This window comes from Panthera leo, chromosome C1 (assembly GCF_018350215.1).
Source record: "Panthera leo isolate Ple1 chromosome C1, P.leo_Ple1_pat1.1, whole genome shotgun sequence".
Lineage (NCBI taxonomy): Eukaryota > Metazoa > Chordata > Mammalia > Carnivora > Felidae > Panthera > Panthera leo.
In genome coordinates, this window is record NC_056686.1 from 84,276,971 (window position 1) to 84,304,112 (window position 27,142).

General features: G+C 36.6%; 1 protein-coding gene and 1 long non-coding RNA gene across 4 annotated transcripts in view; one reads left to right on the plus strand and one right to left on the minus strand.

Moving 5' to 3' along the window:
• Window positions 1–12,049, plus strand: part of PLPPR4 (phospholipid phosphatase related 4) — a 40,072-nt gene extending 28,023 nt beyond the window's left edge. For 2 of the 3 annotated variants that reach the window (XM_042953008.1, XM_042953010.1), the window contains 5 exons: window positions 2,408–2,537; window positions 4,600–4,795; window positions 6,427–6,484; window positions 7,241–7,414; window positions 10,683–12,049. In XM_042953008.1, the coding sequence (XP_042808942.1) occupies window positions 2,408–2,537; window positions 4,600–4,795; window positions 6,427–6,484; window positions 7,241–7,414; window positions 10,683–12,008 (1,884 nt within the window). In that variant the 3' untranslated portion in view covers window positions 12,009–12,049. The remainder of the gene's footprint in view (window positions 1–2,407; window positions 2,538–4,599; window positions 4,796–6,426; window positions 6,485–7,240; window positions 7,415–10,682) is intronic. The other variant, XM_042953009.1, reaches the window with a different exon arrangement.
• The window catches only part of LOC122228123, a 50,653-nt gene extending 37,387 nt beyond the window's left edge, over window positions 1–13,266 (minus strand). Inside the window, exons 1-2 of the long non-coding RNA XR_006206435.1 lie at window positions 13,216–13,266; window positions 8,790–9,074 (exon numbers count right to left, since the gene is read on the minus strand). This is a non-coding gene — a long non-coding RNA (uncharacterized LOC122228123). The remainder of the gene's footprint in view (window positions 1–8,789; window positions 9,075–13,215) is intronic.
• Window positions 13,267–27,142: the final 13,876 nt, after the last annotated feature.

Genomic DNA, 27,142 nt, shown 5'->3' on the forward strand with positions numbered 1-27,142 from the left:
AAGGTCATTTGAGATAATGACTATTGTGTTGTGTGATAAGATACATTTCCCTAATAGCACTATACAAATAAATGTGTATATAATTTAGCTTTCATGGGCAAAATGTGAATCATTACATATAATTGAAAATAGGGGAAAATTATTCACAGAATTATTGTTGAGAAAGTGAAGATGAAATCAGTATTTTTTAACCATACAACAATGCACTTCAGGAATGAGTGGTTAATGTTCTTGAAATGATGAATTTGAGATACCCATTATCTTATGCTTTGTGTGTGGAATATCATGTCACATCTATCTGTGCAGAATATAGAACTTACTGTGTTTCTTGTGTCTAACTTACAGTGATAATGTAGGATGACATTTTTCAAGAAGTATAATTAACTCACTGTTCAATTATTTGAGAAAAAAAAACCCCTCCTTTTGATGATTTCTGTAAGATTGATTTTAAAGATGTTTATCATGTATGCCACATGATCTTCACACACGTGTGATTATTGGTAGAGTTCCATTAAGAAAATTATTTTTTACACAAATTAAGATTCTTTGTAATTGTACACATACCATAATACCTAAAGAATTAAATATAGCAGATTGAACATTCAAAGCAGAAGGTCGTAGGCTTACTGTCATTAGTTTTAAAAAAAAACTATAGTTTTAAAAACGTCATAAAATAAATGTTACACTAGTAATGAAAACTGAGAAGTTTCCCTTGGGAAATCTGTTTGAGCCCCTAATCATGACCATGACTTTTAAAGTGACACCATCACTTGTATCTAAGAGACTTCTGGTGTCTCATGTAACTCAACTTTCCTCAGCTCCACACATATCTACAAATCAATGTCGCATTTCATAATAATCTCTTAGGCACAATAATCTTAAATATTTGAAAATTTTCTTCATAAATAAAACTCATAATTTCAAGTCTTACTTCTCTCTCTTTTTTTTAAATTTATTTAATGCTTTTATTTATTTTTGAGAGAGACAGAGACAGAATGCAAGTGGGTTAGGGGCAGAGAGAGAGACACACACAGAATCCAAAGCAGGCTCCAGGCTCCGAGCTGTCAGCACAGGGCCCGATGCGGGGCTTGAACTCACGAGCTATGAGATCATGACCTGAGCTGAAGTCGGATGCTCAACCGACTGAGCCACCCAGGCTCCCCTCAAATCTTACTTCTCTTGTATAGAATAACCAATGACCTGAATGCCCAGGGTAATTAGCCAACAAGAATCCCACAATGAGGGTAACAAATGCAAATCCCACAATGCCAGGCATTGTGCTAGACAGTGAGAATTAAAGGTAAATAAGAAATGTCTCATCCCTCAGAGACTTGTATTCAGGTAAAAGACAAAAAAATAAACTGTTCAAGTGCATTTTAACCAAGCTTTGCTAAGAGGGAAGGATGAGGTGCTGAGGAAGCCACAAAGAAGGGGACCTAATTCAGTTTAGGATGCTGTGGGGTATTTCAAGGAAAGCTTCTTAAAGGAAATGATGCCTAAATGCATTGGGTACCTTCCCTGATGTCCTATGTCTTGGAATCCTACAGCAAGTATACTTTTCTTTATCTTAACCTAATCCTTCTGATACTATAGCATGGCTCACTGTCCATTGTAAACACATTTTGCAATCTTATACCTAGGGAATAACACCCTGCTCACCTAAATTCTCTTGTAATCTGCATTCTCCAATAAAGTAGCTACCAGCCACACCTGGCTATTTTATGTTAAATCTAAATCGATTTAAATTTTAAATACTGAAGGTAGCTAAATTTCAAGGCCCAGTAGCCACATGTGGGTAGTAGCTACCCTACTGGACAGGATGGAAAATATTTCCATCGTCACAGACATTTTTATTACGCCGCTTGGCTTTAGATAGCACCTTTCTAACCCTGTGCATACTTTCCAGGGATTGAACCTTCTGCTCAATCCCAAATTGGTTTATTGAAATAATATGCCAGTAAAATTTCCTAATCCTAACTTTGGTACTTATTTTGTTCCTCGTCATCCCACCAGTCATCTTGTTTTTGTGCTTTTAGCAATGAAATGCCAAGACTCAAAGGGTTAGGGCAGGATCAGTCATCATGCAATTAATCAAGTAGGTATCGACCCTGGGTGTCATTGAGCAAAAAGGCCAAAGACTGAGTGCTCCAACTGCATGAAAATGCCAGGATGTTACCACAGCCTTGACTGGTACATAGGCACCCAGAAGATCCAACCAGAGCTCTTTACAGTGCCCTGATTGCTTCTTCTCACTGCTCCCTCAACTACTCAAGAGAACTTGCTCACATCTCTAAAGCTTTTAAGAAAACTACATCTTTACCTTGTTGAACTGATGATGTGTTAAGAGATAAGGTAGAATTCATTTGTACCCACTGAGTCCATTCTGAACACTGCCTTGTCTTTACAGATTATGGTAGGGGAAGGAATTCTCTACTGTTGCCTGTCCAAAAGAAGAAATGGGGTTGGACTGGAGCCCAACATTAATGCCGGAGGCTGCAACTTCAACTCCTTCCTTAGAAGAGCCGTCAGATTTGTTGGTGAGTGTGGGGAACCACAAAGAAAGGAATTTTTTTTTCAAATAGAAATGTTATATTTAATTACAGATATTAAGTCTTTAAAGCTATAATTTAGATGTATAATTTCAGGTCCATGATGAGTTTTACATTATACGAAAAAACTGTTAAAACACTAAGATTTGGGCTTTGTATCTGTAATGGGTTATTTACAGTTATAGCGCTTGTTCTGAGAGCTAACATGCCATACATTTCAGTATATTTTTGTCTTAGCTGTGGCTGAAGCATAAATTTACCTTAAAATGGTTTCTCTGGATCTGTGTTCGTTTTTTAAGGTGGAGAATAAATGTCAGCAGGCCATTATGAATAGATAACTCTTCAGAAATTAGTTTAGCCACATCAGTGATTCCATTTCAATTCTCCTGGAGTGTTTTCATCCAGAAGTTACTGCACATGGAAATGTCACCATAGAGAGAGCTGAATCATGGCTATTTATCCTTGGTTATATCCTCTAACTTTGCCTCTTATTTTTTATAAGGCCTATCGAAAATCAACATCTGAATCTAACCAGTATCTAAACCTTCATCTCTTCTGATTAGCATGAGACTATCCTAATGTTTGAGTCACAGGCCTTTTTGTTCTCCAATAGGTCAGTAAAAAATTTACCTGTAACCTCTCAGCTCAAAGGAATAGGTCATTTCATTTAATAGCTAGAAGATAATGAAGTACAACCTTCTTCCCCACTAGAAGAAAAGTCCAGTCTAAGTCATGCCCTAGACTTGCTCCACTAAGCAAGGCACTTGGAGATGGTAAGACAAAAAAAGGCCCTTTAGCAGGGTCACAAACTGAGGCAAGGACAGAAATCTTAAGGACACATAGCTGATCTGAGGAAAATAAATTTTTGTAACAAAATTCTGTGGACAAGGGGGCATATGACCTCTGTGAAAAGCCTCATGCCTTTGAGGATGGTCCATCCTTCCCTAGAGAACAGTGCCCAGAGTCAGCAATCTCATCCTCCATGGGTCAGGAGATTCTTATTCTCCTAAGGCAGACATGGATGGGCTTCCCCACTGAAGCGAACTCCTCTCTAAGACCTTGCATACTTCTGGGAATTAGAATGCAGAAATGAAGGTTGTGTCATGAACCCCAGTCGAGAGGGTGGAGAAGGAATTGGGAGAGTAGTTGCTAGATGGGGATAAGCAGAAAAGGAAAGTGGAAAACAAGGTAACATGCAGGCCAGTGACCGTGGTCTGGAGGAGTCTACTGATGAATTGCCCAGCTGCCTCTTGCAATGATTTCTATGAGAAAAATCACGAATAAGAATCCAGGATGTCAATTCAGAGTGAATCCAGGGTGTCAAGACCATGTAGAGGAAGCAGGTGAGTGAGCAGAGCTAGACTCCCAGGCAAGGGACCTGCATCAGAATTTGTGAGTTTATGGTTTGAGACTGGCCACAGGACACAAAAGAAAGATAGGATTTGGGTGAGGAGATACAAGAACATCATTTCTGAATTCCAAACACGCAGGAAGGCTCCCACAGCCCCGGACCCAAGATATGACTGTTTCTGCGACAGGACCCACCTGCCCTCTTCTCTGTTTTAATTAGCATTCCTGATATGACTACAGCTTGTAGGGAGTTGGAACCAGTTCTGTAGGGTTTAGGAACTACTGGAGAGAGCGAGCCCTGAAAGCTCAAACATGTGAAGCAATTTTAAATCATTTTGAATTCTGCTTCATCCCCTGTATTTAATCCTTCTAAAATCACACAGTTGGCCACCTTAATATGTCCTGGGGGTCTTACAAGACACCAATGGCAATGATATTGAGAATAGGTCCTGCTTAACCCAAATGACAAAAATACCTCAAATGACTAACTTGGAGATCCTAATTGCCCTTATTTTAGCAGCAAGTATCCAGTTTAAAGGTTTAGGAATTTTCTATACTGTTTTCTCCAAATTAACTCAGAGAAAATAATCACAACAGATTTGAAGGTTGCCACACTAATGTGTGATAAACATGGTTGATGATGGCGCAATATCAGCATTAGGCGCTAACTTGGTAACAATTTCTTTCCCTCTGCTTGTAGGCGTTCATGTGTTTGGACTGTGCTCTACAGCTCTCATTACAGATATCATACAGCTCTCCACAGGCTATCAGGCGCCATACTTTCTAACCGTGTGCAAGCCAAACTACACCTCCCTGAATGTGTCTTGCAAAGAAAATTCCTACATTGTGGAAGATATTTGCTCAGGATCTGACCTTACAGTGATCAACAGTGGCAGGTTAGAAATTGAGACTTAAAAACTTTCCATGTCAGTGTTTTCATTGTTCATTAATAGTGTGGGGTATCATTTTAGGCCCACATTTTTCAGTCATAATGACTTTGGTTTTATTTATTTATTTTTTTCAATTCAGTGATTTCTTTAGTGGTTATACCATAGAAAACCCATTGGTGGCTCTTTCCAAATCTTCCGTCTGTCTCCAAATTTCAGCCTCACATTGCTGCCACTAATATTCATATCACCAAATTCTACTCACATTTTGTGATCTACCCTTTACTCATTATGGTTTTAGGTTATCACAGTTGGTTTATTTGAGGATATTATAGTTAGTCATGATTTACAGTTAATACGTGTCCTGTATTGACTTATGTGGTAGACTAAATATCTATATTTACATCTCCCTTATATGTTTTAGTTTTTAAACACTATGTGAATTTTCTGTTTGGTAGAGTTTTATACATACATCTTCTTTGAATAAACCCAAAAGATCACTATAGCTCCTAACCTTGCATTTTAGAAAATAAAAGACAGGAAACCTCAAGAAAATACCAATGCATTAAGGTTTTTTTTTTTTCAGTGAATAAAGTAAAAATTAAGCTTTTTGGCAAGAGGTAATGTTTTGGAAGTTCAAAAGAAATAAATTGCAGAAGGACAAAGGGCAATGAACGATTTTGCTCTAAGAATTTCATGTCATTTAGTGAGTTCCTAAGATCAATTTAAGAGTCAAAAATAAGCTAGTAAGTACTCTTGAAGAACACAGCCTGATATTATGTAATTATATACATTCAAGTTCTCATGGCCCATTCAATAATTTTGAAGCTGCTTTTAAGACCTGTGTCTTCTTCTATTCTTTCTCAATCCTTTTTTACATATCTTGTCTGTATTAAATGGTAAACCTTTTTATTGGGTACCAAATAATTAGGAGGATTTTAATATAACTGAATTTTATCGTTAATTTTTTTTATCCATTAAAATCAATCTCTATTTTTTTCTTCACCTGTCCTTTTCAGTGTCTCTCATATCCTGTGTTCCTCCTCTCTCACCTTGCTTCTTAAATTTAACTAGATTCTCAGCAATTCTTGAGATGATAATTATTTTAAAGTGGAAAATGCAGGGAAACATTTTGTTAAGATTGGACTTCTTGTGTTTTCTAGAGTATAAAAAATACACTTAGATTCACTGCTGTGAGAAAATAATTTTGCCTTTTAAAGTTTTATGTAAATTAAACCATATATTTAGGAGCATAGAAAAAGTTTAAAAGCTTTAAAGTCCTAGGTTTTATGGACCTTTACTTTAAACTGACATAATTCTAATACCAAAGAACAAATATAATGTTTTCCAATCCATTTCAACTCTCGACCATCATTCCAGTGTTGTAACAAAGTGATCATCTGCAAAGCTGGCACTTGATATTGAGAAATGTATTACTACTATTCTTTCATTCTAATGGCGATTAGCAGTGTTTATTTTATCACTCAGATCTTTCTCCAGAAAACTAAACAGAAATTAAAGTTATCACTTATTGCCTTGAGGCTTTTAAGTTGAATGTTTTAACCACCCAGTGTTCTCAAGATGATTGTTAGCAGTGGATCTGAGATAGAAGACATAATTTGACTGTCTTCCTTTGGCAGAAAATCATTCCCTTCTCAACATGCGACCCTCGCTGCCTTTGCTGCTGTGTACGTTTCGGTAAGTCACTGGCTCTTTTTCATCAATCTGTGTCCTAGAGAAAATTAGAGAAATGAGTGCGGTGTCCAAGTGACTAATTAGATTATATAGCCGTGTAATAAAAGAACAGTAAACTTTAGTACAGCAGTCCTGCAACACAATTGCATCGAGAGCAGAAACTGGGTGATACTGGAAACAATATTACAGTAAAAGAACTTTTCTACACAGTCATAATATTTATTCATCCCAGTATTCCTTCAGTGTAATATTGTACCTCATGGCAGGGTACCGTGAGCTACATGAATGTTATAAATCTGAAACTGAAAGAATTGTGTTAAGCACAACACACACACACACACACACACACACACATGCTTTACTTTCAGCATTTATGTAACAGTTCAAAGTCAGTGTAAATTTGATAAATGATATGCAATGAATCATCATCATATCTGATTAATACAATAATCCATCAGGTCTTATGTGAGAAAAGTAGACTGAAATTATGTGACAAGTAACGTGGAAACTAAACAGTTATCTGGCTAATTTTACGGCTTCAATTTATTTTTCAAAGTTTCATGTAAGTCTGTTTTTTACTAGATGAATTTGCTATGTATTTCCTTTTTTTCAGGTATAGAACATAACCATTACAGGGCAAATGGAACAGTAAAATTGATGTTGAGTGTACCAGTTAGGCTTTGAGTTTTTTTATTTGATTACAATTTAATAGTAAAATGACCTTTCTAACATACTTAACACATCTCTTTCATTTTTAAGATGTACTTCAATTCCACATTAACGGATTCCTCTAAGCTTCTGAAACCTCTCTTGGTCTTCACATTTATCATCTGTGGGATCATCTGTGGGCTAACACGGATAACTCAGTATAAGAACCACCCAGTTGATGTCTATTGTGGCTTTTTAATAGGAGGAGGAATTGCTCTGTACTTGGTAAATAATTTATTATTCTTACTTGATTAACCACAGTTTAAATGGAAAACTTGCACTGAACATTTTGTACTGTAATAATTTACTTGCAATATAGTTTATATTCATGAGAAAATGTTTGGGTGCCTCTCCATTCTAAGCCAAAACACACATCCTACTTTCAGCAAAATAATTTTTTTAACTTTTCCCATGGACTAGAAACTCTACTTTTAGGATTATTGCATTTTATCCTCATCCACACACACCCCGAAAAGAATCAAGGATTACTTTTGCTAGTATAATTTTATAGATGAGGAAAGTAAATATTAGTGAAAGTAAGGTTCATAACAGTGAAGGTTTAGTAGAAGTTTATATAATTTGCCCAACAACACAAATGTAGCATCTGGATATATAGGCACCAACTAATACTGAATTTTTTAGCAGTATTCTATTTTCAAGCCTGATCTTCTTTCAAAGGAAATATTCTCAGCATAAGGAAACAGAGATTATCCATTTCATGCATTAATTCTTTCACTCATTCATTTTACATTTATTCAGTATATGATCTGTGCTAGGTACTATACTGAGCATCAGAACAGTGAGAATATATAGTCTTAAGAAGTCTTCAGTGTAAAGACTAATAAAAATACAGATGGTTACAATATGTTAAATGATATAATAGGGTGTGAACAAAATGCTTTGGAATAGCAGACTGAAGAAGGAAGTTAGGGAAGCCTTCAGAGACATGATGTGGTTTTTAAGAAATAAGAAATTTTTTTCTTAGGGTAAGAAAAGGAGGAAGGACTTTCAAGCAGAAGAAACTACACAGGCAAAAAGATGGACGCATGAAAAAGCAAGTATAAATGGAAGGTGAGGGAACAGGAAGTATGAGAGATAATGGCCAGTTTCCAGCTTGGAAGACTGGGCAGATGGTGACTTCTGGTCTAGCAGACCAGGTAAACAATGGAGGGAGCAGGTTGGTCGAAGCAGCTCAATTTAAGGATCGACAGGCAGTTGAAGAGTTGGGTCTGGAGCTCAAAAGAGCAATTGATAGTGGAGAGATAGACTTGGAAGTCATGGATATTACTGGAGGAAGCACCATTATAGTTATAGGGGTATATAAAATTGTTAGGTAATAAGAATAAAAGCCAAGAGACACCAACATGCAAGCAGCACAGAGAGGAAGAGGCAATAACCAAGGAAACTGAGAGAGGCTGGTAGAGAAATGAAAATCATCTATAGCAGCAGTTCAATCACGTGATCTTGGTGCACTGTGGAAGGTGTTACAAGAAAATGATTACAAAAAAATAGTAAAAGTGCTGAGGCAAGCAGTGATTAATTTTCATTTTTATAAACTAGCATGGTCAAGATTATTACTTCAAATCTCATGCTTACTCACATGCTTTCTTCCGTGGCAGAGAATATGATCCAGGTAAAGATAGTATTCCAGGAATTGGGCATAAGCTTGGGTTTCTCATGCGAATGTTGATTGGTGATGTGTGTTACAGAATAAGAAGACTGAGAACTGCATCCCCGTAGTTCAAGAATTGCCTTCACACGTGTGTGATTTCATGGTGTCCTGGAATTAGCATGGGCTCCATAGTCTGAAGATTTTGGGCTTGAATCTCAAATATCCTTGACATTTGGCCAAGTTACATAGTCTCTAAGAAGCTTGTTTCTTCACCTATGAAATGAGAATAATAACTACTTACTTCATGTTATAACAAGGATGAAGCAACTATATTTATTAAGCACAATGCTGGGCACTGAATGTTGAACAATACGGGCAGAGGTTATTTGCAGTCTAGTGGATAATTTTCCTAAACTTACAACAATTATTACAATTATTAATACAACATTAGGTAGGCCTGCTCATCCTGGGAAATCTGGCAGCGAGAGCATAGATAGATATTATTTAGAAGAAAATTTCAACCGGGATTAAAGTGGTTGGATAGGCAGAAGCTTGACTTTATTTAATTTCTGTTTGCATGCTATGCCCTGAGTTTGCATATTCATCAATTCTAAGCCAATGCTGTTTTAAATTGTTAAGCATTCTATAAAATGTTGATTCCATGGGATTCTTTTGGCTTGATTTGAAATGGTAGACAGTGGCTACCATTCATGGAAATTAATACCCAAATAGGTATCTGTTGCTTGCTCTTATCTCCAAACTAAGCATCTTAGAAATTGAAAATCCATCAGGGATTTGGTCTTCTACGTGTAAAAAGTAAAAATTCTGAATCTGAATTTTTACTTTATCCAGATTTGTATCCCCCAAATCTAAAATAACACAAAATTGGTAGGTTAAGTATGAAAGCAAGATTAAATAAAATTTAGCTCAAATTTAGTGTCCTAGCACTAAATTGACCAAATATACACTTCCAAACTTGAGACCGAGTTAAAAAAAAGAATGTGGGTGCCCCAAACTAGTGACAATTTCTGCCCTGTCTTCTGAGAATTCTGAACAATACTGAACACACAGGGCTGTGCTCGATCTGAGTCATAACAACATTTGTATCTGACCTCACTGCAAAACCTGATGACATGTTTTATGAATGATTTGGTGTTTCATATTTTTCACACCTCTCCTGCTTCCCATCATAAGGTGTGATTAAAAAGGAAGGTAGGGGCGCCTGGGTGGCGCAGTCGGTTAAGCGTCCGACTTCAGCCAGGTCACGATCTCGCGGTCCGTGAGTTCGAGCCCCGCGTCGGGCTCTGGGCTGATGGCTCGGAGCCTGGAGCCTGTTTCCGATTCTGTGTCTCCCTCTCTCTCTGCCCCTCCCTCGTTCATGCTCTGTCTCTCTCTGTCCCAAAAATAAATAAAATACGTTGAAAAAAAAAAAATTTTTAAAAAAAAAGGAAGGTAAAATAAATCAGTTAAGCTATTCAAGGTGTCACTCAACAAGAGGTTCCTAAATCCAGAAAAATGAAATGCTTTGAAAAGCAGAAGAATGTCTTATTTCTCTCATTGTCTGTCTTTTTGTTTTCTCTCAAAACATACAGAGGATAGATAAGATTCACAAAAACATCCAGTGGGATGGAGAAAGGAGAGGAAATCCAACTAATAACAAATAATGGGCTCCTTATTTCTGAACAGTTAGTTCAGCGATTTATGATATAACTTACAAACTACTTCCTGAGTAATTGTACTTTTGGTTTTTTGTTATTTGTATTAGTCAGCGGTGTATAGACAGCATATACCTTATTTATATGCGTCAGTGGGTCCTCTAAGACAAACTCTTAGTAACCATGTCTTCTAGTGCATGATGTTCTTGTTTCTTTCCAATACCAGGGCCTGTATGCTGTGGGAAATTTTCTGCCTAGCGAAGAGAGTATGTTTCAGCACAGAGAAGCCCTCAGGTCTCTGACAGACCTCAACCAAGACCCCAGCAGAGTATTATCTGCTAAAAATGGCAGCAGCAGTGATGGAATTGCTCACACAGAAGGCATCCTCAACCGAAATCACAGAGATGCCAGCTCACTGACAAACCTCAAAAGGGCAAACGCTGATGTAGAAATCATCACTCCACGGAGTCCCATGGGGAAGGAGAACATGGTTACCTTTAGCAATACCCTACCTAGAGCCAACACCCCATCCGTAGAAGACCCTGTCAGACGAAATGCCACCATTCATGCCTCTATGGATTCTGCTCGATCAAAGCAGCTTCTCACCCAGTGGAAGAATAAGAATGAAAGCCGCAAGTTGTCCCTGCAAGTTATAGAGACTGAGCCTGGACAGTCACCACCCAGATCCATAGAAATGAGGTCAAGCTCAGAGCCCTCCAGAGTAGGGGTGAATGGAGACCACCATCCTCCCAGCAATCAGTACCTCAAGATCCAGCCTGGCACTGTCCCCGGATGTAACAATAGCATGCCTGGAGGACCAAGAGTGTCCATCCAGTCCCGCCCTGGGTCCTCGCAGTTAGTGCACATCCCCGAGGAGACGCAGGAAAACATAAGCACCTCTCCCAAAAGCAGCTCTGCTCGGGCCAAGTGGTTGAAAGCTGCAGAGAAGACCGTGGCCTGTAATAGAAGCAACAGCCAGCCCCGAATAATGCAAGTAATAGCAATGTCCAAGCAGCAGGGTGTCCTGCAAAGCAGCCCCAAGAACACCGAAGGCAGCACTGTCTCCTGCACTGGCTCCATCCGCTACAAAACCTTGACAGACCACGAACCCAGTGGGATCGTAAGAGTTGAGGCTCACCCGGAGAACAACAGGCCCATCATACAGATCCCATCTACCGAAGGCGAAGGTAGTGGCTCCTGGAAATGGAAAGCCCCTGAAAAGGGCAGCCTTCGCCAAACTTACGAGCTCAACGATCTCAACAGGGACTCAGAAAGCTGTGAGTCCCTGAAAGACAGTTTTGGCTCTGGAGATCGCAAGAGAAGCAACATAGATAACAATGAGCATCACCACCATGGAATCACCACTATCCGTGTCACCCCAGTAGAGGGCAGTGAAATTGGTTCAGAGACGCTGTCTGTTTCTTCTTCCCGCGACTCTACCCTGCGGAGAAAGGGCAACATCATCTTAATCCCTGAAAGAAGTAACAGCCCGGAAAACACGAGAAATATCTTCTACAAGGGAACCTCCCCAACACGGGCTTATAAGGATTGAGTGATGGGATTCAATCCCTTGAGCGACACTCCCCGCACCCCCCCCCCCCCCCCCCCCAGAAGACCATGTCTTGATTCTCCCTCTGTGCTCTGTTTTCAGTGGATTGGGAAGCCTTCTCATCAAACTGGGTCATCTTACCATCAGCCCGGAGCTCAATGACTCTTGAGAACTACTACACGCAAAGCTTGTAGATTTCACATCAAGGGGAGGGAAAAGCACAATGCAAGAACCTAATTAATATGATAAGGTGAAGAATCTTAAGACCTATCTTCAAACTCAAAAGGTTTGCAGAAGGCAGTATCAGAAGAAAGTGGTTTCCTTCAGTGTATACTATTTTACTTCCTGAATGTGCCAACTTTAGGGATTTTTCTTTATAATTAGCTGTGGGAATCCAGAACACGGTTCCCTACAGCAGAGGCCATGCAGTATTATATATTCATTTTGCAGAATCTGCGCCTACAGCCCAGTAAGGGTGGTGCTGATTATTATAGTACACATACCATGTAAACTCTCAAATTCTATTTAGCTGTGAAATAGTGGCGTGCAATTCCTTGTCAAAGAAATGCTACTGTATTAAGAAGATGCTGGCTGCTTTGTGTTAGAATAGGACACCCCGCAGCTTCTCTGTAGTGGCTCTGTCACAGTCAAAAAATGAAAAAGTTTTGTGCATTTCCTCAAAATTATGCTTTCTTCAACAACAAAAAATGTGTAGGAATATTTTCAGTGAAAGGGAATAACTAGTACTTTTCTACATAGTTTTTTTTCTTGCTGCTTACTTTTTATTTAAGTGTAGGTACTACTAATGATTCTGTTTTTTAGTGAGTAAATTTGCATAACTCAAAAAATACATTGTTTTAGAGTTTTTCAAAATTGTTGTGATCATATTTTGCATTTTATGGCTCCTCCTTTATTTATTATTTTTTTGATGTCATAGATATGTTTTTCTATTTTTAAAGCAAGAATAACAGTTGACATTCCTTGAGCAAAATATACTGCTGTGAATTTATAAACAAGAAATCTGAACCAACACTTGACATTGTGGGTTACATTGCCAGCAATGTTGGTTGAGTCTACCCTTGGACATCTCCAACCAGCTGGCTTAGGTTGCTATCTTAATCAGTAATCCAAAAACTCTGTTTTGTTCCAGATTAGTCATTTTTTGTATTCTAATAACCAGTAAATCAGAGCAACAGTAGTTAGGTTTTACCTTCTTCCCTAAGATATTTTTGTCAATTGGACATCAACAGGAAGAATCTGGAAAAAAAAAATGCAAATTGATAAATGAAAGTATCTCACAATATAAATTAAGAATGTATTTCTTCAAAATATCTAAATAGACACAGTTTTTGTGCTTAATATGCAAACAACAATTTTGCTACCTATCCTGAATAAAGCCTTCAGCCTAAATCAAAGGAAACAAATATTATCAATAAGAAGAAGATAAAACCAAAACATTTGGAGGTGTTTTCCAACTTAAAAATTTAAGTGTGGAGAAATATTTGGTTCTTGGAATTTAGTATCAAACCTTTTTTACACCATTTCTTAAGAATTCTAATATACACTTGATGATTGCCAAGGGGATAAAAGGTAACAACAAAGCTGGTTGATCTGATCTGTTTTCAGTGAGAACAGAAGGAAGGGGTTGTTAAGAGATAAAGACTATCACATCATTGTCAACTTCTACAGGAAAAGGGCAAAGCTTTCTAGAGTTAACCAACCTCCTAAGAGCATTAGGGATTTAGCTGAAACCAGCAGAATTGAAAACTCTGGCAATAAAATATGATTCAACTATATCCCTTCTGGCAATTCCTTCTCAGAGAGGGGAGTGGGAGTAAAATGTTGCCTTCCCCACTTCTCACCACCGCCACCATCACGGCACTCCTACTGGCTTTTGCCATTTCATAGAGAGGAAGGTGGACTGGTTTTAGTACTCTGAAGAAAAAATAATAAAGCTGCAGCATTTCAGGTGCAGTATGATATTTCCTAATCTTTCCTATTTCTTAACAAAAGATTTTAAAGTACTTCTCTAGTCATTGAAGGTTTTTTTTTCTTTACATAAATATTGATATATTCTTTTTCTACTCAAAGTGCCAAAGGCTACAGTTTTTAATGACTGAACAAATTGTACCACATTGTTAAGGAAATATAATGATAGTCGCTAGAACTCAGACCTCTGCATGTATATTTGATAATACATCTTTTGTAAAAAAAAATTACAAAAATATTTGTTTACATTCCACTGGTACCTTAATTTAAAATAAATGAGACTAACAGGTGGTATCTCTTCTTAGTGTTCTATTTATCTGATTTGCTAATGAGAGCACTTCTTCCTTTGTTAGGCTGTGCTTTACTGATTAAACCAAGTATTGAATAAAGAGAGTAATTATCTTTTTAAAGTAAATAAAATTATGAAAATATATATAATATATATAAAGTATTGTGTTTAATAAAATGTTATGCAATGTTTTCCAAACTGATAAAGTTTGTAAAGTGCTATAATGTATTTTGTTAAGTACAGATTAAAGCTATTGTGTGAGTATATTGTGCTAACATCATAGAAATAAAGATTAGATTTCTTCATCAAAATTGGAACATTTTGATTTTTTACTTCAGACTATGAATGGATAATAACTTGGCTTATAGGAAAACATCTGAAGAAATAAGAATGAATCAGAACTGATTATATTCATAACTGTTTAGAAGAGAGTTGACCAACAAAAGTTGGTCAAACTATGCCATAATTTTCCCTCATCATTTAGAATTTTTATTTTATACTTATTAAAGGAGCTCTTTTAGATTTACTTAGGCATAGATCTTTTACATATCAATGTTATAAAGTATGAAAACAAAAATACATCAGGGCCAATTGCTCTGAATCAATTTTTGACTAAGAGTAGTTGATGTGCCTCTTTTCTTCCATATTATTACCCCCCGTGCCAGATTTTCTCTAAAAGAATGCTCTACTATTAATTCCAGGATTGTTTTTCCAAGCTATTAGCATCTGTTTTATGAGTTTTACTGCTGATACTTTATATGTTTCACTAGAAGGTATTAACACAAGTTTTTAGGCCACAATAGGACTCATGCTTTAGTCAAATGATCTTGAAGTGACCCACTTACTGAAGTGAAGTTACAGTTGTTCAGTAATGCCTACAAGTTCATGCATAAACAAGCAACTACATGATGATTTCCACCTGGCAAACAACCATGGTAAGACACTATTCATTATAGAAAACACATTGATTTTAGAGATGATCATATGAATTACAATGTGCATCTTATAATAGTTGAAATGCAATGTTAATATTCTCTAGGTCTTGATTTTTTACCTCTAATATGGGGATGTTCAGCTCTATTATCCCCTCTAAAAGATATCCTAAAGTCTTTTCTAAATTTCTATGGATTATTATTAAGTATTTTATCCAGAGAGCAAAAACTAATGACAAGAGAATAGGAAATAACTTGCTGGTTTAACATGACTAACTAATGAGAATTGTCATCTTTAATCATAAAGCTAAAATAAGCAATACAATGGGGTTGCTAAGAGTCTACATCAACATTTCATAATATGTCAACATTATATAATATGTCAAAATGGGTGATTTGTACCCCTGATCCTAGTACCTTTCTCATCAGGTATCAGGTGAGTGCATTCTGGATTATGTACATAAGAAGCTATCAATAGGGGGTATATCATTTCTGTCTTTTACAGATACTTACTTGATATCTATGGGTCATTCCATGTTACAGTTCAAAGGAAATATAAAAAATACATGCATGGTTCAGATAGTAATTTAATTATAAGGAAATCAAAAGGAATTAAAATGGTTTACTCTAAAAGGAAAATATAACCTGGAAAATGGATATAGTCTATTTCTGACTGTACATTTCATTTCCTCTGTTTATTGAATGTGTCTCCTGACTTTAATCTGTAGAAAGCTTCTAAAATGTTCTCAGATCAAATGCTCCAGTTGGATGAAAATATAGCTTTCAGTAACAGTATGATATTTCAGATAAGATCCAGTTACAGGAAATCCCCAGTGACCATGCTTTCTAATTGCAAAAGAATATCTAAATAAGTCCCTTGATCTAGAAATGACTTTTATTTCACTGTCCATACAGTTGTTAGTCAATGAAAGCTCTTAATTGTGTGTGATTGTGTACTGTAGTCCATGATAATGAGGGAGAACTGAGTAAAATTCCATTTAACAAATTTGTTGAATGCCATTTTATCTCCTTTACTCCCCCTACCTTAAGATTCTCAGCCATTGACTTTGAGAAAACCCTATCTAAACTTTAATGTTAGCTTTACAAAATAGTACAATTGACAAATGGGAAATGAATTTGAAAAAGACAAAGTATGAGAATTGTATTCCCATAAAATCTCCTTTTTCCCTTAATCACTTCAGGACATTTTGCACCCAGGTACTGCCTTTTAGGAAGAAAGCTAGATATTTATTTTCTGTACTAGGAACTCTTTCTCCCCCCTTCCCTCCATGTTGTAGTTTATACCTTCTAGCTTGAGATGCCCCTCTGAGAAAAGATGCTCCATCTTTGAGTAGTAGGAAAATCTAATTCACTCCACTCTCAGCTCAATCTTTCCCAATCTGCATCTAAAGTTAATAATGGCAGATATTTCCACAGATACTTCTGGAAGTATAAAAAGTCTTTTAAAAAATTAACTCAAAATGGGTCAAAGACTTAAGTGTAAATGTAAAACTGTAAAACTTTTAGCAAAAAATATAGGAGAAAATCTTCAGGACCTAGGACTAGGACCAGGCTACCAGTCCTTGGTTAAGTATGTGGCTTGCAAATATCTCTTTCAGTCTATAGCTTATCTTTTCATCCTCTTAATAGGATCTTTCAAAGACCAAATGTTTCACATTTTAATGAGGTCCAATGTATCCTCTCCCTTTATGGGCCATGTTTTTAGAGTCAAATCTAGGATATATAATAAATCCTCAGAACTCAACAAATAATAATAAAAACAGTAAAAATTAAACAACAGTAAAATAACAACAGTAAATATTAAAGACCAAAAGAGTAAAACAGTAAGATAAAAAAAAATGAACAAAGATACGAAGAGAGGGGCTCCTGAGTGGCTGTCGGTTAAGCGTCAAACTCTTGATTTAGGCTCAGGTCATGATCTCACAGTTCGTGAATTCGAGCCCCATGTGAGGCTTTGTGCTGACAGCATGCAGCCTGCTTAGGATTCTCTCTCTCCCTCTCTCTTTGCCCATCCACCACTCTCTCATTCTCTCTCAAAAATAAATAAACTTTAACAAAAAGGATATGAAGAGACATTTTACCACAGTGGATATAGAGATAACAAATAAGTAATGAATAGGTGATCAACATCATTAGTCATTTAGGAAATAGAAATTAAAACTGCAATGAGATATTACTATACACATATAAGAATGACTAAAATAAAAAATGGTAAGAATACCAAATGCTGGCGAGAATGTGGAAGAATTGGATCACTTATCCATTGGTAGTGCAAATGTAAAATGGTATAACCACTCTGGAAACAATTTGTCAATTTCTTTTAAAAAAAAAAAAAAACAAAACTTTTTTGTATACATTTATACGACCCAGGAACGACACTCTTGGGCATTTTCCCACAGAAATGAAAACTTATGTCCACATGCACACACAAAATGGTACCTACATATTCATCTTCATTTTATTACTAATAGCCCAAAACTGGAAACAACTCCGATGTTTTACCATGGGTAAATGGTTAAACAAATCATGGACTACTACTCAGCAATAAAACTAAACGAACTATTGACAGCACACTACTTGAATAAATCTCCAGGGAATTATGCTGAGTGAAAAAGCCACTACCAAAAGCTTCCACACTGTACCATTCCACCTCACAAGACAATACAGATTTGAGTAGCCCATATATGGAGACATGGTTTTGCCATCTGTAACACACAACTTCCATAGTGTCTCCATTTGCCATAATTCCCAGCAGGGGTGGGGTGGGATGGAGGAATTAAAAGATAAGCAGCTTTAAGAAGAAGACATAGAAGTTTCATATGTCATGTGCAATCTACCCAAATGGTGCAAATTAGATCTCCTTGGCGGGAGGAGAGGCGGGGGATGTAGTCTCTAGCTGAGAGGCCCCGGCCCATCTAAAAATTTGTGTCTTATCTAATTAGATGAAAAAGGATGAGAATGGCTCCTGGGGGCTAAGGATCAGTTCTGCCATGCCAGCTTCAAGACCCTTCACAATAGGACCTATGGAGCCTTATATATCACGGCTTCTCCATACAAACCTATCTGCTGCATGAGGCCTGGCTTCCTCATTTGTGTGTGTGTGTGTGTGGGGAGGGGGGTGGAGGGGTGGGCACCTGAGTGTGAGTGTGTGTGTGTGTGTGGTTGGTTTATTTTTAACTCTCTGGAAAGTCTTTGTGCCCCATTTTAAAATCCCCTTCGTCAGGGCTAGTATCCAAAATCTATAAAGAGCTCACCAAACTCCACACCCAAAAAACAAATAACCCAGTGAAGAAATGGGCAGAAAACATGAATAGACACTTCTCTAAAGAAGACATCCAGATGGCCAACAGGCACATGAAAAGATGCTCAACATTGCTCCTCATCAGGGAAATACAAATCAAAACCACACTCAGATATCACCTCATGCCAGCCAGAGTGGCCAAAAGGAACAAATCAGGAGACTATAGATGCTGGAGAGGATGTGGAGAAACGGGAACCCTCTTGCACTGTTGCTGGGAATGCAAACTGGTGCAGCCACTCTGGAAAACAGTGTGGAGGTTCCTCAAAAAATTAAAAATAGACCTACCCTATGACCCAGCAGTAGCACTGCTAGGAATTTACCCAAGGGATACAGGAGTACTGATGCATAGGGGCACTTGTACCCCAATGTTTATAGCAGCACTCTCAACAATAGCCAAATTATGGAAAGAGCCTAAATGTCCATCAACTGATGAATGGATAAAGAAATTGTGGTTTATATACACAATGGAATACTACGTGGCAATGAGAAAGAATAAAACATGGCCCTTTGTAGCAACGTGGATGGAACTGGAGAGTGTGATGCTAAGTGAAATAAGCCATACAGAGAAAGACAGATACCATATGTTTTCACTCTTATGTGGATCCTGAGAAACTTAACATAAACCCATGGGGGAGGGGAAGGAAAAAAAAAAGAAAAAAAAAGAGGTTAGAGTGGGAGAGAAGCCAAAGCATAAGAGACTCTTAAAAACTGAGAACAAACTGAGGGTTGATGGGGGGTGGGAGGGAGGGTAGGGTAGGTGATGGGCATTGAAGAGGGCATCTTTTGGGATGAGCACTGGGTGTTGTATGGAAACTAATTTGACAATAAATTTCATACAATAAATAGATGATAGATAGATAGATAGATAGATAGATAGATAGATGATAGATAAAATCCCCTTTGTCCTTCAAGGCTAAATGTCAATATTCCTTTATTTTCAATTTTTCACTTATTCTAATTTAGGGCTGGAAGGGACTTGACATATCACTCATCCTTCTAGGTATAATAACTGTGGTTACTATGTTTCACACATGAGAAATGTAGAATGCACGAGAAAGACTTTACTCAAAATCACACAAGTTGTAGATGTAAGGATGCTGAGGGCAGAGAAGAATACCTCCTGCTCATTTTTTATTCCCTAGTCTTTAGCACATCCCCTACCATATAGGTTGGACACTCAGTAAACATTTGAAATGAATGAATGAATGAATGAATGAAATATTTATACTTATAAATGCTTGTTATGCATGACCAATGCATTCATTAATCATACAGTTTGTATTATTAATCAATTTGACTGATGAGGCATTGAATATTTACTACACATTAAATTGTAAGCTTTTATAAGCAGCTCTTAGCACAACAGGTGCTTGATAAATATAAGGTTCATTAAATGAGTACAGTATGTCCCATTTACTATAAGTGAAAAATTATGAAAATAAGTAAATAACAGAATTCATCATGTGAAGGAAAGTATGAGAGGATTTGGAAGAGAAAGAAATGGTTGTCCATTTGATTGTGCCCTGAGATCTTACAGTTCTCAGAAATTGCCTCCAAGACTCTGAAGCCAAGTATATGTTATTTATATTTTTCTCCTTTTTCTTATTTGAAGCATATTTTTCAGATGTTGACATTGCATAAGCCAGATCTCTTGGAACAAACTGTCTCCTCACAATAGATATGATTTTGCAACAGTTGTTTGTTCAAATGTTTCCCACCTCCACAGAAATCTCAGTGCAGCAAAGTGCCAATAAGGAATACTTACTTCTTCCATCATTTAGAAAGAAAGAAAGAAAGAAAGAAAGAAAGAAAGAAAGAAAGAAAGAGAAAGAAAGAAAGGAAGAAAAAGAAGAAAGAAAAGAAAGAAAGAAAGAAAGAAAGAAAGAAAGAAAAAGAAAGAAAGCCCACTTTATAGTCAGCATTCTAAATTATTTTTCAAATTCAAAATCAGACATTAGAGTCCAGGGACTTCAGTAATTTCTTTATTTCATGCATATCCACTGGTCTCTTATTCCCACCTAATCTGCCACTTAGGGTATCACAATTATTTCCAGAATTATGGAGTAATGAGTCCTTGGGATCAGGCTCACAAGTGTTCAGATTCTAGCTCCAACTACTGTGTGCCCCAGTTTTCTTGCCTGTATAATAAGCATAATAGTTTAAGGTTGTTATGGAGATGAATAAATAAATATAGGCAAATCATTTGAAACACTGTGTGGCAGTATATATGTATTGGTTCCTATTCTTGGGAAATGTTGTGTGACTTCCTTATCTCTATTCTTCACTCCTCTCTAGAAATCTAGAACTAAATACACAACTGCCTGTTTGATTGATATCTATCCTTAAATATCTATAATTGTCTCAAATTTAACATTTTCAAAATACATTTCCAGGTTTCTATTCCCGGATGTATTTTTCCATCTTAGTAAACCATTGACACCACTACAGTTGCATCTCTACCTCAATGGCATTATCCATGACCTCTAAGAATGTCTAGTGACCTTAATTAATCCAAATAAAGTCATCTCTAATATTATTGGTACACCAAAATAATTCCTTTATTTATTCGGTTGGCAAAGATTTGTCAATTACATTCAACATGTCTATCTTCCAGAAACAGATTTTAGAAATGCAGAACACTTGAGTGCAATCCCGGCTGGATCACTCACCAATTCTGTGACCTTGAGCAACATCCCTACCCTTCCTGAAAAGCTGGGCAGGTTGCTAACTCAGATCCTATCTTGAGTTTTCCACCCACCAGCTGCTTCTCAACATATTGTACTGATATCTGCTTCTTCTAGTCTCACAGTGGCCCACCACTGACTTCTCTGCTTGTCACCATCAAGAGCTATTAGGCATGGTAGCTTAATAGGATGCTGTTCTTTTCACATGGATTTAATGAGGAGGAAGATGAAGAAAAGTCAAAAGTTCTTGTTACTGTCCCTTTCTTTTGTTCTCCATACTACCACATATATGCATCTATATAGATGTATTCAAGTAACCACAGGAGATGATAAACATAGGAGGTGAAAACATTAAAACTTTGTGCTAAAAATTAATTTCCTGCAATTAAACAAAAAAGCTATCAAGCATGAAAAGACATGGAATAAACTTAAATGCATATTACTAAGTGAAAGAAGTCAGTCTGAAAGGTTTCACTGTATAATTCCAATTATATGACATTCTGGAAAAGGCAAAACTATGGAGAGAGTACAAAGATCAGTGGACAACCATTTTATAATATATTTCCATAGATTTTCAGTACTTCTCTTTACTATTGATCATTCATCTTCCAGATCAAGAGAGAAAAATACTAACAAAAATGTAGTAGAGATCTCTCTGCTAAGATCTTAAAGTGTGTCCTTCCAATTAACTTTCCAATCCAAATGCAGTTATTGAAATAAGACATATTAATAAAGGGTGCTTTTATTCTCTTGCCTCTCTAATTAATCCTTCCTCCCCTGTCAATTTTTTTTTGCTTTGCTTATATTAGTCAGTGTATATTACCAAATGTCTTGAATCTTCCAGTCTTAAATTTAAATTTTTACCTGTGTCCAAAACATATACTGTTACTGATGAAATTTTGTTTGAAAGTAGTCAAACTTTTCTCTTTTTTTTAAATGTGTGTTTATTTGAGAGAGAGACAGACAGAGAGAGAGAGAAAGAGAGAGAGAGTGAGAGGGGGAGGGGCAGAGAGAAAGGGAGAGAGAATCCCAAGCAGGTTCAGTGCTGTCAGCTGAGAGCCAGATGTGGGGCTTTATCTCACAAACCCTGTGATCTTGAGACCATGACCTGAGCCAAAATCAAGAGTCAGATGCTTAACTGACTGAGCCACCCAGACGCCCCAAAAGTAGTCAAGCTCCTCTTGATCAATTTTTTAAAAATACATATGCTTGAGTTAAAGGGCTTTAAATAATTTCATATAAACCAGTGATCATTTCATAAGAAATTAAATGTGGTCCATACTTTAACAATTACATCTTTTAGTAAATACCTCAGGTGATGATTATTCTCACTAACATTTTGGAAACCATTTGGAAACCATTGCAATAGGCCATACTCACCAAGTGGACCGGAACTGTGTTTTACTCACCATTGTATTTCTAGTGCTTACTACAGGGCCTTGGCATTGAAAAAAAATATCTATCTACATGATTTTACTAAATCCTCCCAACTTACTAGATATTACTATTTCAATTTGAAAAATGACAGGCAAAAACTCCAAGAAGTTCAAGGACTTTGTCAAGCTCACTAACTAGCTCTTGACAGACCTGATTTTAATACCCAGGGTTCCTGGATTGCAGCTGTATCTTTGATGGTGAGCCACACAAAAAAATTGGAATTTTCCCCCCTTCATGGAGAATTATCAGGCTCAAAAATGTGCACTCATTCAGCTTGGAGGAGGCATCCAGATTTGGAGGGAGGTGGAACAATGCGTTAAATTCACCAAAATTCCATCATGGGAATTTAGCCTGGAAAACTCTTTATCAGCAGCAAAAAAAATACTGATTTTTTTTCAATAATACATTTGATCAGAAGCCTTGTTCTAATATGAGTTCACTTTATCTTTTAAGATAAAGGTAAATCAAATTACTAGTTCTGTTTTTTTAAATTATTTTTTAAGAAACACTATAGTTTATTTAGAAACTTTAGATATATCTTAGAGAAAAAAATAAGGGCCTCTCCCAAAATCCATGACCAGCTAGGTCATGACTACTATCTCTAAACTGAGCTTTTAATGTATTCTAAAATTTTTATTAATCAATAGACACCAGGAGCGGGGCAGGAGCCTACATACTCATTTTGTCCCCAAACTAAAAGTTTCCCAGTAAGCAACCATCCTCCTTCAGCTCTGTTAACCCTGCTCTGTCCACTTCACACATGGCTTGCAAGACCTTGGAGCATCATCATTAAGTGGCCTCATTACCAAGTAGGAGAAATTCTTTCAGTTCCTGTGTTCTAGGTTGTTAGGCATATATAATGAGTGACATGTGGGTTTATGTACACTGACTATAAGAGAGAACATACACCTGTATGTTAGTCAAAGCTTCCAAGTAGTGGCTATATGAATATTTCATGTTTCTTCCTGGCCAATGCTTCTGTAACCTGTTTTTAAGTGATACAAAGAGAGAGAGAAGAGTACAGGAGAGGTAAGTTTCCACAGGAACAAGTGTCACAACAGAAAAACCTGTTAGAGCTAGAGCTTTGCCTCCAGCTCAACTGAACTCACACCACCAGTGTGTTATGAGCGGCACAATTCCCTAATTTAATTGCAGTCTCCAAAGCCATCTCTAAAATCCTTCCATAAGCAATAAGTATTTACAACTTTCCTTTTCATTAGGCATTTTGCTTTATTTTTTACAAACTGGACTTTTGAATGTCTTTAGCCATGAAATGAAATAAACTCACCAAAGTCTGAATCCTGTCCTATGTCCATATTGACAAGTTCTTAGGGAATAAACCCAGAATGCAGCCTTACCAGTAAGAGAACAACCACTAAAAATACTCCCCCATATCATAATATACAACATTGCATTATTATATTTAAAATAAAATATGTAAAATAAGTGTTATAAACATGGACTCTCTGGCCTCTGAAATAGAAATGTTTTAAATCAGAAAATTAGCTATATTTTTTGTTTGGATTGGTATTATTTGAATATAAGAGGAAAAAAGCCAGCTAAAGCACGAATATCCTAGGAGAAAATTAAGGCAATACAAAATAATTACTTTTTCTTAAATACTAGTTGTAGTAAATATAACTGTTAAAACACACTGGCTACTTGACAGAAGGCATTAAGAATAAAAAATAATAATAAAGTAATAAGTAACTTATAAAACTTTTCTAAATTTACAAGATGAATTAATATGAAATAATTCAACTTAGAAGAAAAATTGGTAATTTACAAATTACTTCTCATGATCAATATAAGAAAGCAGTATTATTCTGCACTATATTTTAAGGAATCAAAGGAAAAATTCCATTTTATAAAGTCCATAATTATCATGTAAACTCTAGGACTTCTGTTTATAGCTTTTGAAAAGGGGTTTAAGTATTAAAATAGCAACAACAGATAAGTTCTAGAAATCTATTATCTTTGAATTCTTATTTCTTCTCTCTCCACATACACTTTGTCATAGAACTCTGTGTTCTGTCACTTCTTGTCCTTTACCCATGACCTCACTCTAGCACTTCTTTGGCCCCCAAAGCTCTAGGTGCCCACCCTGCAAGCTTCCAGTGCTCCAATGCAGAATCACTCTTCCTTTTTGTATTTACCTGTCCACATTCCCATTCCTAATGGGCAAGTTTCTCAGAGGTTTGCCAGAAAGGTCTGATTAAATTATTTTGCAATATGATGTAAGTGACTGATGGAAATGTCACTGTGTTGTACTTCCCAGAGTGCTATGCATTCAAAAGGGAAACTGATAATCCCCCAAAATTAATTTGTTGATTCAAATCCTTTGGAAATGAGAAGAAACATTTTTTAATTTAAGTAAACAAATGAATACTCAAAGGAAGAATGAATCTATAATGTTAGAACATCAGCAGTAACACAGCTGTAGACACCAATAGTCTCTTAATTTGCGTAGTTTTGAAAACATTTTTTAAGGTTATTTATTTATTTTGAGAGAGACAGAGACAGTGTGACTGGTGGAGGGGGAGAGAGAAAGGGGAAGAGAGAGAGAATCTCAAGCAGACTCCACACTGTCAGTGCAGAGCCTGATGTGGAGCTGAAACCCACAAAACATGAAATCATGACCTGAGCTGAAGCCAAGAGTCCAATGCTTAACCAACTGAGCCACCCAGGCACCCCTTAATTTGCATAGTTTTGACAACTAACTCCTTCACATACAACTATTAGCTCTGCAATAAAATTTTGGAAACTTAGAAGCTACCTGATTTATTCTTCACCACCCTGTCCCACAATTCTGAATTTGCAGCACCAGTTACCTTTAAAATGGAAATAAGGATGAGGTTAAAAACAAGAGGCTGTTTGAGTCACAAGAGCCTTCAGATTTTCTTCCTCATTTTCCATTCCCTACCTCTTCAGAAAACTGAAGATATGTCTTTGAAATGATGAGACAGAGATTTATTTGAGAGGGTAAGAGGTCTGTCCCTTGGAAACATATACCAGAATGGGGCAGAAATCCATATTAAAACTTTCAAGTTCAGTGCGAGTGTATCAGTCACATACTGAATTTTGAAAACCCAATCTTTTTGCTCATTGGGATCTCAGAATGATGACAGGTAGGCTACTAATCTCAGGTCAATGGTAGAAAACTTCATTTCAGAGAATTTGACTGGCTCAAGGAGAAAAGAACTAAAGATACTGCTATTAGCCCAACTGGATTAACCAGCCCAGAGATCAATGAATCAGGAAGATATAATAGTCCTAAACGTAAATGCACCTATTAACAGAACTTCAAAATATGTAAAGCCAAAATTAACAGGACTGAAAGGAGAAATTAAATCCACAATCAGAGGTGGTGATTTTAACATTCTTTTCTTTGTAGTTGATAGAACAGGCAGAAAAAAGTATTAAAAACATGGACATTTTGATAAACACTATCAAAACTTGACCTGATATTTATACTTTACACACAACTGAAGAGTATACATTTTTCTTAAGTGCACTGGGAAACACTCCCTATGCAGATGATATGCTGTGCCATAAAACAAGTCTCAGTAAGTTTAAAAGGATTTGAAATCATATGCTTTAATACCTTAAGTGCATTTAATTAAAAAATCAATAAGATATCCAGAAAATCTCCAAATAGTTGGAATTTAATCAGCTTATTTCTGAATAACTGATGGAGTAAGGAAGAAATCACAAGGGAAATTAGAAAATATTGCTTATTAAATGATAACTAAAACACAACATACCAAAACTATCAGGATATAGCCAAAGTAGTGCTGATGCAGAACTTAGAAGGAAATTTATAGTTTTAAATGTTTATATATATATATATATATATATATATATATATATATATATATATATATGGCAAAGCCAATGATCTAAAACAAGGGACTGGGCTAGACACCAGAAATTCAATGGTAACTAAAACACTGTCCATCTCCTGATGGTGAATACGGCCTAGTGCAATGGTTGCCCTATATTAGCATGAAAAATCACCACCAGGAGTATTTACTAAAATGTAGAATCATTAGAATGTAGACCCAATTACAGTTTCCCTTATGAAGCAATCACTGTTTCAATATGTCCTTCACAATGAGGATTTCCATGTCACTAACAAACATATGAAGAAATCCAATTTCATTACATATTAGGAGAGTGTTAATTGGAAACAATGAGAATTCACTACACACCCAACAGAATTACTAAATGAAAAGGACAGAAAATGCCAAATGCTGCAAGGATGTGGAACAACCAGAACTCTCACACACTGTTCGTGAAAATTTAAATCGGTAAAACTACTTCGGACAACCGTTTGGCAGTAATGGCTAAAGCTGAATGTGTATAAACTCCATGACTCATCCAAATTTCTTTCCTTAGTATATACCCAACAAAAATGCTTACATATGTTGACCAAAAGCCATGTACAATCATATTCAGAGCAGCGCTATTTGTAAATAAAAACT